General features: G+C 41.6%; 1 protein-coding gene across 4 annotated transcripts in view; it reads left to right on the forward strand.

Annotated features, from left to right (window-relative positions):
- Positions 1-15,258, forward strand: part of citb (citron rho-interacting serine/threonine kinase b) — a 72,006-nt gene extending 56,748 nt beyond the window's left edge. For 3 of the 4 annotated variants that reach the window (XM_028033500.1, XM_028033502.1, XM_028033503.1), the window contains 16 exons: positions 2,377-2,553; positions 3,262-3,442; positions 3,893-3,981; positions 4,072-4,176; positions 4,358-4,527; positions 7,683-7,763; positions 7,855-7,990; positions 8,341-8,480; positions 8,589-8,681; positions 9,886-9,994; positions 10,091-10,219; positions 11,908-11,988; positions 12,082-12,160; positions 12,242-12,415; positions 13,208-13,496; positions 14,111-15,258. In XM_028033500.1, the coding sequence (XP_027889301.1) occupies positions 2,377-2,553; positions 3,262-3,442; positions 3,893-3,981; positions 4,072-4,176; positions 4,358-4,527; positions 7,683-7,763; positions 7,855-7,990; positions 8,341-8,480; positions 8,589-8,681; positions 9,886-9,994; positions 10,091-10,219; positions 11,908-11,988; positions 12,082-12,160; positions 12,242-12,415; positions 13,208-13,496; positions 14,111-14,134 (2,057 nt within the window). In that variant the 3' untranslated portion in view covers positions 14,135-15,258. The remainder of the gene's footprint in view (positions 1-2,376; positions 2,554-3,261; positions 3,443-3,892; positions 3,982-4,071; positions 4,177-4,357; positions 4,528-7,682; positions 7,764-7,854; positions 7,991-8,340; positions 8,481-8,588; positions 8,682-9,885; positions 9,995-10,090; positions 10,220-11,907; positions 11,989-12,081; positions 12,161-12,241; positions 12,416-13,207; positions 13,497-14,110) is intronic. The other variant, XM_028033501.1, reaches the window with a different exon arrangement.
- Positions 15,259-16,560: the final 1,302 nt, after the last annotated feature.

Raw genomic sequence — 16,560 nt, forward strand, 5'->3', positions numbered from 1 at the left:
CTGTCAGATGATTTATTACCCGCGATAATAACTCAGAAATAGTCCAAATTATAATGTATTTTTATTTCTTTCCTACTTACGGAAGGTTTCTGTTTATATCGTAGGTTTGTGGTGCCTTTCTATCCTAAAGAAAGATATAAAACTTCAGATATTTCACAAAAAGATACTAAAATTCATAGAAAAACCTCACATAACCTTATATTAAAGCATAAAGTACGGCGTCCACCGTAAGAAAGGCTTGCAGTGTTCAATTATGCTGCATAACTGACCAGTACAGTATTGCGAGGGAACGCAAAAGAAAAAAAAATTCCCATGTCCCCTAGAGGGCTCCGTACCTGCCTGTGACTACAACAAACCTTCCATCCATTTTCTGTTCACCTTTGTCCCTAATGGGGTCGGGAGGGTTGCTGGTGCCTATCTCCAGCTACATTCCAGACGAGAGGCGGAGTTCACCCTGGACAGGTCACTAGTCTGTCGCAGGGCAACACAGAGACATACAGGACAAACAACCATTCACACACACACTCACACCTAGGGAGAATTTAGAGAGACCAATGAATCTGACAGTCATGTTTTTGGACTGTGGGAGGAAGCTGGAGTACCCGGAGAGAACCCACGCATGCACAGGGAGAACATGCAAACTCCATGCAGAAAGAGAACTGAACCGGGAATTGAACCCAGGACCTTCTTGCTGCAAGGCAACCGTGCTACCAACTGCGCCACTGTGCAGCCCTACAACAAACCTTCAAGTAAAGAAGCTAAAGTCAATCAAAAGCTTTGGTAGTTGTTAAAAGAGAGGAGCGTTGGGTTTTATTGATGTCTAAATCATTGGTTGATGTAACGGTAGAATTAATGGAGCGGGGTTTGACAGTGAAGCGTGAATTTTTACTCTGTCCTTTTCTCTTTGTGCCCAGCTGTCTGTGTTGGTGTTTATTTACATGGGTGAGGGACTGATGAGAAGGCTAACCTCTCATCTCACCCACGCAGGAGCTGTCAGCTGAGAAATGTGCCTGGCTGTTAGATTTTCCCTGCATTCATTATGGCGACGCTTAACATCACCAAAATGCAGGCGAGGACAGATTTCACTGACTGTGATATCTAATGAATATGCTGGTTTATGAGCAGCTTCACATGACACAGCTGCATTGCATTAAGGCAAATCAACCCACAGGTTTTCACTGTGGAGTCTCAAAAGTTCAACATTTGGTTAATAAAATGTCACAATTTATGTTGCAACAGTGTGGAGAGAAAACAATTTAAACCTAATTAAAATCTGTGTAATTTGTTGGTAGTTCTTTTTATTCTGTTAAACTATTGTTTATTGAGGATCCTGATACTTTAGAGTCATTTTTTCTGTTCTTCAAACAATATTTGAACAAATTTAGCTCCGTGTTCCTGAAAGGAGACACGGGACGTTCTACTGTTCATATGAAAACCTTCAGTCCAGACAGAAATGTAAAAACCTAATAAATGAGATTAAAGATAGTTAGTCTCTTTGTAACGATGAACACAGTTCCAGTTAAGATTTTGATAGATTTCTAGTGAAGGGCAGAAAATATATATATATATTTTATGCATGACTAAATGGTAGCTAGCTGTCTAGTGGTTGTTATGGAGACTCTGGTGTAGTTCTTGATTAGTGAACTTAAGCTGTTTTTATTTCACTATGTGGAAGATAAATATGAGTTTTTGTCTAGCCTAGTGTCTAAAATACGTATATAATTATGTTTTTGGATTAGACTTTCCTAGAAACGGACTAATTTAGAGGAGTTAAATTGAGCCTGGAAGCTTTGATTATTTTTATTTAAAGGGGATTATTTGGGGTGCCAGTAACTGTTAGACCAGTGAGTTTAATTAAAAACAATTATTTCTTAACATGTATTTGTCCCCATCACTGAATAAATACTTTCAAATGAAAGGATGGACTTTTAAAATGACTATTTCTGAGTGGGATTATGTTTTTGCAAACGATCTGTCCAAATAAAGACCACTTCGAGTTCAATTCAGTCTAATTCATTTGACCTGTTTTATTTGATCATTGTAAAGTGAATGGATCAATACGATAATCAGCTCTAAAACTACATTTTATTGCACATGGAAGAGATTTTTTCCCCCCTGTATACACAATGAAGAGACTTCACACAGACTGGATAATCCCTTTAAAGATCAGCAAAGTGAGCACAATCCAAAGCAAACGATTAAACGAGTTGACCTTTCAAGCATTTCTGCCTTCAGAGTTTACTTGCATACGCATTCTGCTCAACATCTTCCAGTTCCTTTAGCAGCATGACGCTCTAAGGTGTTGAGGTTTTGGATGTACCTGGGCGAGGCGAAGTGGAGCGGCGCGCCCTCACCGTGTTCCCTGTCTGTATTCAGAGTACAGCCGTCGCCTGAAGGACAGCCAGCGAGACCGAGAGAGGGAGAGAGAGCGGGGTGTTGTGCTGCACCACAACACCCCCCACCGGTTCACAGTGGGGCTCAACATGAGGGCCGCCAAGTGCACTGTGTGCCTGGATACCGTTCACTTTGGCCGCCAAGCAGCGACTTGCCTCGGTGAGTCAGAGAACACACAAACCTCAGAGCCGTCTTACCTTCATGTAAACTAGATCTATTTATGTACAACTGTACAATCAATCTGATGAATCGATTATTAAAACAATTGTCAACAAATGTATTAATCGGCTGTTACGTTAACTGGAGGCCACAGACTGAAAAAGAAGCACAAAAAGAAAAACCTTCTTTGTAAATTTGTTCTACCCAGAACTCAAGGGGCAAAATGTAGCTTTGCCTGATTCAGATTGTATTAAAAATGCTTCTTTTGAGCACATTTTTCTAGTCAGTTATTAATCAAGAAAATAATTACCAGCTCAGCCCTACCTGTAGTGACGTTAAGTCAAGCAGAGCTGCATATCTGCTGAGCTCATTTTACAAGCTACTTCTCAGAGCAAAGCTGTTAATAACATATGAAAGGGTTAATTGAGGAGCCATGTTGTGATGACTTCCTGAAGGCGGAGTTTCTTAAAGAGACAGAGGCCCAATTTCAAGGCTTTAAATTACAAAGTCAAATTTCTTAAATTTGATCTAATATAGCATTTAGCGACAACTGGAGTAAGTAATGTTATGATGCCCCCTTGATAACTTTGGTTAAATTAGGTATAATTAAACACTTCAAAGTGCTTTTAAATATATAACTTTGATATATTCTACTCTCAGGTGGTGCACACACGGCCTTGCATTGAGTGTTTGTGTCTCTCTCTGCAGAATGCCACGCTCTGTGCCATCCGAAGTGCTCAGCCTGCCTTCCAGCCACCTGCGGCATGTCCAGCGACTGCTCTCTGCACCTCTCTGAGGGCCTGTGTCGAGACAAAGGCAGCTCTCCAGGCCAGCAGATCAAAGAAGCCGGCGGCCACATGCACCTGGAGGGCTGGATGAAGCAGCCCAGGTCAGCTGTGGCCAGGCTAACACAGGGAGAGTCAAAGTCTTTAGCAAAAATAGCATTTTTACATTGTTCTCTGCCAGTAATATGCTTTAGGGAGCTAATCAGACGGTACATGAATCCAACTCCCCCTTTTGAAAATTTGCTGGCTGTCAGAGAACAACACAGGCACCATTTATTATGTTCTGTCACCCAGTTTTGTGTAAAAGCTGCTTGGATACTGGTACATCTAAAGAAAAATTGTGTAAAAGTGCAATATTTCTTGCCAGTCATCTCTAATAGTGAGCTTGGAGTTCTTAAGTTGTTTTTATCACCGTCTTCCTCAATGTTTATGGTGGTAAGACAGAAATGTACAGTTGTTGAGGGTTTACCTCATGTCATAAAATAACACTTTCTGTGAGTACAGTAACACATATGTACTGTACTTATTTGATATTCCTTTTCCGTGTGTGGCAGAAACGGGAAGCGGGGTCAGGGCTGGGAGAGAAAATATGTGGTGCTGGACGGCACTAAAGTTTCCATCTACGAGATTGAGCCAAGAGAAGGTTAAACAATGAGTGAACGATTGTTGGACACTTGGAAATACAAGCGCTACCATATTCCCACCGCTTGTTCCTGGTCCCTTTGCCTTTCAGACTCTGTGAAGCCGCTGGAGGAGTTTGACTTGTGTCTGTCAGAGGGAGAGGTGATGATTCATGGAGCAGTCGGAGCCTCTGAGCTGCCAAACACCGCCAAGTCTGGTAGACACACTTTGTCTTCATCTCCAAACGTCACAATCATTCCCACTACCTATTGCCTGCTTGTTAGTTTTTGTTTATATTTAAGTTTTTATGTTATTGTCACATTCTGTCATTCTCTTTAAAAAAGGGAATGAGGTGAATTCTGAACTTTTTTGCCTTCACATAACTTCCTTTGTGTCAGATGTTGCCTACGTCCTGAAGCTGGAGTCCCGCTGCCATACGCCGTGCTGGCCTGGTCAGGCTGTCTACTTCATGGCCCCCAGTTTCCCTGACAAGCAGCGCTGGGTGGCCGTGATGGAGTCCGCGGTGGCCGGGGGGCGAGCCGCGCGGGAGAAGGCGGAGGCCGATGCAGTGAGTGTTGCTGCTTAGACGCTGGATGTCTTATATTCACACATGAGGGAATATTCATTAACACACTGAACGTCTTCAGTCATTTTAAAGGGGCAGCATTATGCGTTTTCAACCACATAGTGGCATTTTATGGCACAATCAAGTAACTGTTAACTTAATTTGTTAAAAATATTCTATGTATACAGGTCTGAAAGAATTGAAGACTGAACCCCATTGAAAACCTCCTGGGTATTCAACCAAATATTGATTTCTAAAATCTTCTTGAGTTCAAACACTAGTATTGTTGTTTCTAAATGAATATGAACTTGTTCTCTTTGCATTGTTTGAGGTCTGAAAGCACTGCAACCTTTTCGTCATTTTGACCATTTCTCGTTTTCTGCTAATAAATACAAAATCTTTGCTTGGAATTTCAGATACATGTTGTCAGTAGTTCATAGAATAAAAGAACAAAGTTCATTTTACGCAAACATATACCTATAAAGAGAAACTGATCATTTTCAGTGGTCTCTTAATTTTTTCCAGAGCTGTATATATCACATTGACATTGGGATACTGTCTCCTGCTCTTTCTGAAACTCCGCCTTCAGGAAGTCCTCACAGCGTTGTTCCTCTATTAACCCTTTAACAACGTTTTAACCAGCGTTTCACTGAACAGTAGCTCATATAATGAGCTCAGCAGATGTGTAGGTCCACCAGGTGTTTGCTAATTGCTGCTGGCTAGTCTGAAGGAGCTGAGTGGGGGAGTCGGAGGGGTGGGGGAGTTGCTCTGTGAGGTGGAAGCTTTAAACTGCAGCTCTGAGGAGGAGCTGCACATTGAAGGCGAAGCTAGGTCTACCCAGGTGTTTTGCCCATCTGAATGGTTGCCATGGAGATTAAAGTATCTCTCAAACATTCATGAAAGAATCAAGGCAACACTTCATATGTTTTTGATTAGTGAATAACGTTATAACATGATGTAAAGCTCAAAAAAGTGGCTTTTACATAATCCTGCCCCTTTAAGGATTCATTTAAAGATTCAAATACTGACCTCTAATTTCACATGCATATGTCATTAACTGTTCTCTCTTCTTTTTCTTTTCTCTTTGTCTCTTTCGCTCCTGTTTGTTGCTTTCCATCATGCCGCACTGTATGTCCGATATATGGGCACGATTTGTTGATTTGCGGCGTGGTTCCGATACCATGGCCTTTCCTCACACATGTAGGCTGTTGCGTGCAAAAGACAAATGCTTCTGTCTCCACTGGTTCAGGTAAAGCGTTTGGAGAGAGACGGGAGCACAGATTGTCTGCTCTTTCCTCCTGAGGAACACTGTACTGCACCTCCCTGTTGTCGTGTTGCTTGGTCCTCCTGCTTTCACCTCACCTGCCGCCACTCTTCCTCCCCACTGCTAACCTCCTTCTGTATGAAACGGAGAGACGAAACTGACATTTTGTTCTCACCAACACACGATGCCTTGCAAACGTATTCACACCCCCTGAAACTGTTCCGTTTTCGTCTGGCTGGAAACACAAACTGCGGTGATTTATGTGGAAAGTAAAAGCAAAATGATAAATGTTTTTTCAAAATGGTTTGCATACAAAATTTGAAAAGGATGGCATGCATTTATATTCTGTCCACTTTACTTTGGCATCTCTAAGTACAATTCAGTCCTAGCAATTGTCTTCAGAGCCCATCTGTCATCAACCAATCAACAATCAGCATTGTGTGGAAATCCTACTTATCTGTTAAGGTCTTAGAGCTTTGCTACATGAAGTTAAACTAATACAAGAATTTAGTCATAATTATACAAGAATAATATTATAATATTACCCCATAATACTATCAGAATAAGGAGAACTTTTATGAAGATTCCTCCACAAAAATTATTACTAAATAAAATGACAAATGTTGGGCATCTTGTAAAGTTATACTTTGCTATAGGTTTCACCAATCTTTTAACACCTCAGCATGAAATTGTTACCAGTAGCAGGACTTTGAAATGATTGTGTAAAGACCAGCACAGACTTAATGTGTTGGGGAGTCTCATGGTACATCTTAAAACCATTTTTGAAAACCATGTATTTTGTTTCCACCTCACAGCTGAACACTGCATTGTGTCGGTCTGTCACACACAATCGAAGTCTTAAACTTCCTGGTTGTAGTAAAACCTGAAAAAGGGCATGAATACTTTGTAAGGTCCTGCATCTGAGAACGTCTTAGATCTCTACGCTGTCCTGTCGGAACCGAGCTGGAGTCTCTGGTTGGACCTGAGACACGTCACACACTGGCTGACAGAAACTAGACATCTAGAGTTGATGTATTTATAAATTATTAGTTACATGAGCTGAACCTAATAGCTAACAAAGTTTATGATCTTATTTATCAAGGAGCTTATTTTGGTCATGATTTGGATATTATCCCTGAAAAACATGTCAGTTTAATAATGTCACATTGTATTATGCCTAATTCAAGTTTTCCAACTCTAGAATATGTCATATATCTGTGTACAGTAAAAAAAGTTTTTTAGCATTTCCAAGCTAGCTAGAATTAGGCCTGTCATAATAACACGTTTTGTTATCGTGAGTGAAGCAGTATTATTTTGTGCGATGGCATATTATGGCCATTATAGATAGAGGGGGGGGGAGGGTGAGTCTCTGCCCCCCAAAAATTAAATATTGAGATTAGTCTCAAAAACATCATTTCTAAATAGTTATACCTCCAGATGAAATATCAAATGTAAGTTATTTCTTCACTCAAACCCTGAAAGTCACAATCTATTTAAATTTGAATATTTTGAGAAACGGCTTTTCAGAATATAGTAGAATTTTAACTAAACTTCTTTTACTGTATTACTAACACAAACTTTTTTCTTCAGTTCCAGTTGAAGTTAGCCTAAACGAAACATCAGCGTGTGTGTGCCAGTAGAGTGGTGACCTCTGCTCTGAGTTCTTTGTTAAAACTGAAATCGGGTTAAACTCTGCGTGCTTTCCCAAATCACTTTAGGGTTTTATTTTCTACGTTTCCTCTGAAATCGCCTTGGAACTGTTATACAGACATATCTTTAGTTTTTCTTTCTTTGAAACAAGACAGATTTGTGACTTGATCCCACCTCTGAGCCTGTAAACCTGCCCCTGCCCCTCTGGAGCTGACCGCTCACCTGTTTCTGTCTGATCTTACAGAAGCTGCTTGGAAACTCTCTGCTGAAGCTGGAGGGCGACGACAGACTGGATATTAACTGCACTCTTCCTCTAACGGATCAGGTACCAAACGCATGATGTCGTGACCCTGAATACAGGACAAAAGTAGTTTTCCAACTAGCTGAGTAAGTGTGTGTGTCTGCCTGTTGTGCAGATTGTCCTGGTGGGATCTGAGGAGGGGTTGTACGCTCTGAACGTCATCAAGAACTCGTTGACTCACATCCCGGGCCTGGGATCCGTTTTTCAGATCCAGATCATCAAAGAGCAGGAGAAACTCCTGATGATTGTTGGTAACATGTCCGACTTTGGTTGTACCTGTTGGTGCTCCGGCGAGCACCGCTGGAGAATTTCAGTCCAGATGTTGCTGGCAGAGTTCATCTCAATGTGCACTATGTTCCTGATAACGCGTTGTGCTGCCTCTTTAAATAAATAGTTGCTAAAATGATTCTGAGACAGATTAAATAAAGGCTAATAAAATGTGATACCATACAGTTATGGTGAGGTATCGTATTTTAACATGTGGGCACATTCTTTTCATCATAAAGGACAGGAGACTCCTTAGAAACCAAAGACCTGTCTGTAACCTGTGGTTTGGTAACGTGTGTGTGTGTGTGGGGGTGTGTGTGTGTGTGCACTGTAGGGGATGAGAGAGCTCTGTGTCTGGTGGAGATTAAGAGGGTGAAGCAGTCTCTGGCCCAGTCCCACCTGCCCAGCCAGACTGAACTTGCTCCCTACATCTTTGAGACGGTGAAAGGCTGCCATCTGTTTGCTGCTGGCAGAGTAAGTCTGCAGCTCGCCATGCAGGAGGTTGTGTGTTTATGCAGATGTGCTGCCACGGCGATGGGAAACTTCACCGTCAGAGCTGACAGGTAAATGTTCTGCTTCCAGGTTGACAACGGGTCGTGTATATGCGCCGCGATGCCAAACAAGATCACCATTTTGCGCTACAACGACAATCTCAACAAATACTGCATCCGCAAGGTGAGCTGCAGGGGCTGGGAGAGAAACATGAAATGTTTGCTAAAAATGGAGAGAGAGCAACAGGAATAAATGGTTTGATGCTGAAACTTCAAGTCTTTTTGTACTTTTAACACTCAGAAACGTCCTCAGGAAAGAAGCTGTTTGTTCTGTGGAGTGCAGATTATGTTTTGCAAATGTGTAAATATGCTGTATTACAATCCGTAATATATTTCCATAATATATATATATTTTACTTATTATTAATAAGTAAATAAGTTGTTCTTTCACTCCAACCCTCTCAGCCTTTCAGTTTGAATCCAGTTAAACAGCTTAACAAACTACTGGAGACAAAATGTTACAAAATGAGCAAAGAAATTCTTGTGATTTTTTTTCTATCATTGAACACAAATATGTGTAACAATGTATAGAATGATGCTTTTGTGGATTATAATTGCTAAGGCTAATTGTAATCAGCAGACAGTGCATTAATGTGGACATTCATATTCACTACTACATGAAACTGATTTTTACATGGCATAAATAAAATATGTAGAATGAAACTTCATTTTTAGGGTAAATGGGCAACAAGGGAGGAATATCCAGTACTTTGCACATGTACAAATAATGTACATTATTATGGAGGTCAGTGTTTGGTAGTCTTTTAGGGTATTTGTGGAAAACAACAAACATTACATCCTCCTCATGTGACTAAGCTGCTGAGTTCTGACCTAAATTTGTAATCCAGGTGATCTGGGTTATAAAGTACAGACCTGAATCTAATTGAGAGTTTGTGACTACGCTGCCATCTACTGATGTTTTCCAACTCACTAAGATTGAAATGAATGGAGAAAAAGTTAGTTGTCTAGATGGAATGAATGAGATAGAAACAAAAACTGATACAAACGTCCAAAGACTTGCAGCTAAACTCTAGTTAGAAAGTTTGACCTCACTGGGGTTGAATATTAATGCAAGCCGCACTTGATTTGTCAACAAAATCATTTGTATTCCTCTTAAAAACTTTGTCCTACATTGTGTTGATCTATCATAAAATCCTAAAAGAATACCTCTGAGGTTGTAATGTAACAAAATGTGAAAAAGGTTTAAGGCTATGTTGATTTTTCCAACACATTTACAATCCTTCCATCTGACTTCAGTCCGTACCGTCTGGCCTCACTCTCATGTCGTTTTCTCGTCGTTCTGTGCGCCAACATTCCTCGACTGGCAGGAAATTGAAACTTTGGAGCCGTGCAGCTGCATCCATCTGACCAGCTACAGCATCATCATCGGCACCAACAAGTTCTACGAGATCGAGATGAAGCAGTATGTGCTCGAGGGTAAGAATGCAAATAAAATGTGTGTGTGTGTGTGTGTGTTGTCTTCTGGAGACTGCAGGGTAACACTGCATCCCTCTGGTTGCTCCCGTCCTGCAGAGTTCCTGGACAAGAACGACGTGTCGCTGGCCTCGGCCGTGTTCGCAGCCTCTTCTCACAGCTTCCCCATCGCCATCTTACAGGTGGCCAGCAGCATGCAGAAGGAGGAATACCTTCTCTGTTTCCATGGTGAGTTCGAACACTCACTGTACTGTCACCAGGAACTGATAGAACCCCACACAATGTGGAGGGTTATAAAAACTGCGTTTTTACTGGGGTGCAAATCTTGTGTTTTGCAGCTTCAGGGTTATTTTTTAAAGGTATCCATATAAGTAAAATTTTTTTAAAATGTGTATGAATTACTACTGGATCAGATAGGATCCAGTAGAAGTGACGGGAGCAGATGTGCCTGAAATCATTTCCTTTCCCACAAACCACTTTGCATCAAACCAACTTCACATGCAGGAGGAAAAGTTGCTAAGAATGTTGCACATAGAGGATGAAAGTGTCGATCGGTCTCCACCGGCGCAGAGCTTATTGGCAGCAAGTGGATCAGAGTCTGCAGCACGTAAAGACGATCTTTTAGTGGGAGGACAGAAAGAATCAGCTTTAGCTTAAAAAAACAATCAGAAGAAGAGAGGACCAAAACTCTAAATATTCAAATAAATTTGATGTATTTGCCAGTTGAATGAAATTATATGCTAAGTGTTGACAGGAATCAAAAAGATAAATGTAAAGCACTCGAATACTGTTGAAGCTTTAAAACATTTAGAGGTCAATTGGGATGTAAAAGTGTTTTCTTCTTCTCTAGCTCCTTCTGTCACAGTTTAGGAATCTACAGCTAGAATGAGAAAACTAACAGGATCAGATATCTAGAGATCAGACATGGTCCACATACCAAGATTTAAAAGGATCCTGAAACCACAAAAATATACCATCTGATCATTTCAATTTCTATCAACAAGATGCCAGAGAAGTGCTGCTGTGTGGAGCTGCTCACTGCTGCTCAGCTGGCTGAAAGAGAAAACTTCACCGTTCTCTTGTTTAGCAGAAAAACTGTTTCAGCAGTTTGGTAATATTCCAGGTTCAGAAAACACAGACAGTCATGGCTTACTTTGAAACTGTACTAAAAAAAATATACTATTCTGCCAGAAGATTTATCTCTAAATTGAAGTTGTGTTTCAGTATTTTTCAATTTGTACAAATATTTGTTGCCTCAGTGCTTTGAACAATTGATGCAAGATCACGTTATGCATTTTTATTTCGGATGCTTGTGCAAATACTGACAAAGCAATGTTTTTATTCAACATCAGTGGAGTGCAACAGGGACTTTGAATTTTACTGCGATGTTTTGTGGCACTATTGTGATAACTATGAAAATGATGATTTAAAAAGAACTGCCACTTCCTTTTTACGTAAAAAACAAAAGTGGTAGTTTGGCTGAATGGCTGTGAAACACAAGTACTGCTCTTGAAAAACATTCGCATTAAAAATAGATTTTTTCAGGATGCCACTTAATTGAAGTGTGAATTAAGCTGCTCAAATTTAATCATATTTTTGAATTTACTGATGCTCTGGTGAAACAAACAATGGAGAAAATAGTAAAAAAAAAAAAAAGTCCAATAATACTGTGAGTTTTTTTCTCTAATGTCACTCATTCATCGAGACAACGATAAATCAAAATTCTGATCATAATAAATTTTTCATGATAAATTAGAACCGATAAATCGGTTATCAATGTCATGAATTATCAAACCGTCACAATGAGAAATCCTCAGCTTGTTTTTCAACATTTTCTCAGCGAACTGTTGGCGTCTATTGCCTACACAAACATCATCGTTTTATTTCCTGTGGCTGTAACAAATGTTTTGTGACAGAGTTTGGTTTCTTTGTGGATTCGTACGGACGAAGAAGTCGGACCGATGAAATCAAGTGGAGCCGCGTGCCTCTGTCGTTTGGTAAAAGCAACTTTTATCTTGCTGGTTTCATTTTTCTCTGAGCTCCACCTATCTTTACTATCGTTGAGTAAGTTTGTGTGTCCTGTAATGCAGCCTACAGAGAACCCTACCTGTTTGTCACCTACTTCAACTCCCTGGATGTGATTGAAGTCCAGGGACACGCAGCAGTGTGGTGAGGCAGATCAGTCACTTTGTAACTCTCATCTAAAAGTCTTTGTGCTGGAAGCTTTTAAAGCTCTGTTCATGTTTCCAGCCCCGCGGTGCTGGCCCACCTGGACATTCCCAACCCGCGCTACCTTGGCCCAGCCATCTCCTCCGGAGCCGTTTACCTGGCCTCCTCCTACCAGAGCAAGCTGCGGGTCATCTGCTGCAAGGGAAGCCTGATCAGAGAGTCTGGAGAGCTGCAGAGGACCGGCTCCGGCAGAGGGTCAGCTGACCACACGACCGCACCGTTACAAAACACACAGACACTCGATTTAGAGCCACACTATGTAACTGTTGCAAACTTAAGTTTTCTTGCAGACTTGTTCAAATCGTTGCTGACAGTGTAACATGAGACAGAAAGTCTATGAAAAACGATTAAGCTCCTCCTCCTCCATCCAGTGCTACTACTGCAGAAACTCAGTTTGCAGTCAGAAACCACCAATCAGAGTTTTAGCATTATCAATAGCAGCTCGTGTACGTGCTGCTAAATGTGCTAATGGTGGAGAAACAATTTACCGTGACAGAAAAACTGTCACGGTAAAACCTGAGCATTCATGGCAGGTTATCACGATACAAATGTTTCATATCGGTCGATATCAATAATTGATTAGACGAGTGGCATGGCCATTCCTGATTTATCCACTGTTTTCATTCCATGCTGTTTTTATTTTTTATTTTTAAGTAGTTATGAAACTACTAAACTGCTGCTGTGCAAGTTACTCAACAGGTTGTTGCTAGGTAACCAAGGAGTGAGTTAATTGATGCCACCAATCTTGCTGAACGTATAATCGATTGATATTGATCACGTGTCTATCAAGATATATGTTGTTATTGGTTTGTTATCCAACCCAACTGTGTCCATGACAACGCTGAGCCACCTAACACCAAGTTAGGATTGTTTTTTTCAACCAACATCTTTGTGGGTCAAAGGTCAGCGTACTGACATCTAAAGTTAATATCTGACAGGAATGTGGTCAGGCAGTGAAGCCGTTTCTCTCTGCTCTGTCGTCTGCAGCAGCCCCAGTAAGCGAGGCCCCCCCACCTACACGGAGCACATCACCAAGCGCTTGACTTCGGGCCCCGGCAGCCATGACGGTTTGCACCGGGAGCCGAGCACCCCGCACCGTTACCGGGAGGGTCGCACAGAGTTCAGAAGAGACAAGTCTCCTGCTCGTCCCCTGGACAGAGAGAAGTCCCCCGGCAGGGTGTTGGACAGTCGCAGGGAACGGTCTCCTGGGAGATTTGGGGACAGCACTCGACTCCATGCCGGGTCCGTCCGGACACAGCTAGCCCCCGTTAACAAGGTCTGTATGGTGGGATCCCAGTGGTTCTGAAAACAGGCTGCTATGTGTTAGATGAAGTGACAACATCCTGAACAAAGCAACATGAAGCACAGAGACTCTCAGACATGTTTATGGTCCTTGAACCGTTTTACATTTTGTAAAAGTACAACCACAACCAGAGGAGAATTGTATTGAAATTCTAAAGCTTTTTTCTCCCAGAATGCTGTGCAGTTCTGGATCAGCGTTCATTGAATATTCCTCATATTGAATATTCTATCAGACATACTGATATTGACCACATATCTATCGCAATATATATGGTTATTGATTTATTGTAGAGCCTTCATATATACTGTATTTTAATTTGGTTTTACATTTATCTCTTTATCTTTTGATTGAACATGACAAGGGCATCACTTTAACACAGGAAAAAATACCTGGAATATTGCGGTTGTATAGTGACAAAATGTGTAAAGGTTCAATGGACATGAAAACTTTTGAACTTCAGCAGTTTGAATGACTTTCCTCTATAATGTAATGTTACAATAATTCAGTGGTTCTTAAATATTTTTTGTCATGCCCCCCATAGAGATTATAATTTTCCTATTATGTTTTTCGGTGTTGTTGGTTTGCAGGTCTGGGATCAGTCATCAGTGTGAGTCCTCCATGCTGCTAGTGACTGAAACCCTGGTTCCAGTGTGAGTTGAAGCACAGCGATCCACCGTGTCTGAGGCCATCGCCTGTACATACTGCAGCCTGAGCTCCTGGTTCAGCCACACCGCAGCGACAGGAGTCTCCTGTGACAATCCTCGTTCCAACATGTGCTTTCACGGACATTACCCCGCAGTAGGTCTGGTTGGCAGGGAGGTGGCGCTGTTCTCCAGGTTGTGAGAATCTTTTCTTATCTAATCCGCTGTACATATACGTGTGAGTTTTTATAAAGGGAACAGTCGGCCGGTGAAGCCATGTCTATTTTTTTTAAAAAGAGTTTCTAAAGATGTTGCAGGGAGATTCGTAATGTTGTTGGCTAAGAAACAATATAATCCTCTCATTATGAATTATGACTTTAAGGTGTTTTATTTTCCTCTGCTCCGAGAGTGAGACCAGATTTTATTTACCTTGAGAAAGCTCTCTGAGGGGCAACTCTTTGCACATTCGATTGGGTTGAACAGGACTTACAGCCTTTCTCTCGTCACATGACCAGTCTTCTTACTTCAGACCAAACTGAAAAGTCCTCTTCACTAACTAGCCTTAGTTAGATTTACATGCATATGACTGCTTTATTGACCGTTGTTGTCCGGCCTCACTAAAACAAGTAAGCAATGTTTTTGCTCCGAGTGTTCTTTGTGGTGTTTTTTTTTAGCAAACCTACGATAAAGAAACATGCAGCTCTGCCTCTTGATGCCGGACGTCGCACAGTCGAGCAGGTCCAGCCGCCTCAGCTTGCTCTTAGTCCGCCGCCGCTGCTGATTGTGGTACAGATGTCCCGTTCCTGTGCTGTGATATGAAGTCTAGTAACTGTCAGGAGGGTTGTCACCTCCCCTCTCCCCGTGTTGTTTCTTTGGGCCAATAAGAACACCTCCACATCAACATCAGTGAGCATGACTTACTTAATAAAGCATTAGTTGCTTTTGGATCTTGATTCTTTTTGTTGGTTGTTCTCTTTTTGTCATGTAATCCACTTGACTTTGCATTCGGTAAGTAGGCATTGGTGTTAGTAACTTAAGATTTTCTTGATTTCTAAAGCTGTACAAGAGAACATACATTAAACACGATCAAAGGATCTGTTGTCGTCTTTGATTCACCAGCAGGATTCCAACATAAGTCCAGACTTTTTTTTTTTTGTTACTCCTCCAGGGGGTCTTTTGTGGGCTCCAGTGTCCCTTAAATGACAGTGGGCTGACAGGAAACAGGGAAGGAGAGGGGGGAAGACATGCGGCAAATGTCGTCGGGTCCGGGAGTCGAACCCGCGACGGCCGCGTCGAGGACTCAAGGCCTCCAAATACGGGGGTCGCGCTAACCACTACGCCACCACGGCACGCCCCGAGATTTTTATTTTTAACTAGAAATGTACAAGTTCACTGTAGATTTGCAGCTGATGTTTGACTTGAAAAATTAAGGAGCAAATATAATGGATGGACTGACAAACAGATGAATGGACGAGTAAGTGGATAAATGGGTTGAACGGTGGATAATTAGATGAATGACGAACTAACAAACATGACTGGAACAGAGAAAGAAATGTAAATGTTTTCATGTAATGTATCCAGACGTGGAGAACCCTTAAAGGGACACAATGCCATTTTATAGCACTTGATTGTGCTGAAAGAAATGTCACTTTGCAATTTGAGCCCTCAGACTTTGGAGAGCGTTGCAGTTTATTTTGCTCTATTTTTTTTGGACTGGGAAGTTGGAGTTTCCCTATTCTGAGTTTAACTCGAACGAAGCATTGGATTAAGAAATATTTATCTTGAAGTCAGCAGTCAGGCAGTTCCACCAGGTGTTTGCTAATTGCAGCTCCTGTGGGCGTGGCACATGGGAGACATTGTCATTGTGAAAGCAGGAATCAGATAAAACCCACCGCTTTGGTTCAGCTAGTTTATTTTTCATTTGAATTCTACAACAATGTAATGCTCTGTAAAGTAAATCCAATAAAACTAAATATCCAGACTGAACAAGGAGCACTTGTTACAGGAAGTTGCTATGTACAGCTACACACTCCTCTGACAGACAGAAGGTTCAAAGTCCTTGTCAAACACGGAGGAGAAGAAGAAAAGAAGTAAAACCAACCAAAAACATGACTGATCCCCTTGTGAGAGACCCGTAATAAACTGCTTGGCACCAGTCGCCACCAAGAGTCCCACTCACTCAGTCAGTCTCTCACAGCAATGCCTGACACACACACACACACACACACACACACACACACACACACACACACACACACACACACACACACACACACACGTCCAGTGATTACTGGGCCGCTGCAGCGAAGCCTCCGACAGAGAATGTCGGCGTAAGCTGAGAAGGATAAACATCTGCAGACCGAGATGATTTCTTGGGATGGGGGGAAGAGGGTACA

Source organism: Xiphophorus couchianus, chromosome 12, assembly GCF_001444195.1.
Source record: "Xiphophorus couchianus chromosome 12, X_couchianus-1.0, whole genome shotgun sequence".
NCBI classification, from domain to species: Eukaryota; Metazoa; Chordata; class Actinopteri; order Cyprinodontiformes; family Poeciliidae; genus Xiphophorus; species Xiphophorus couchianus.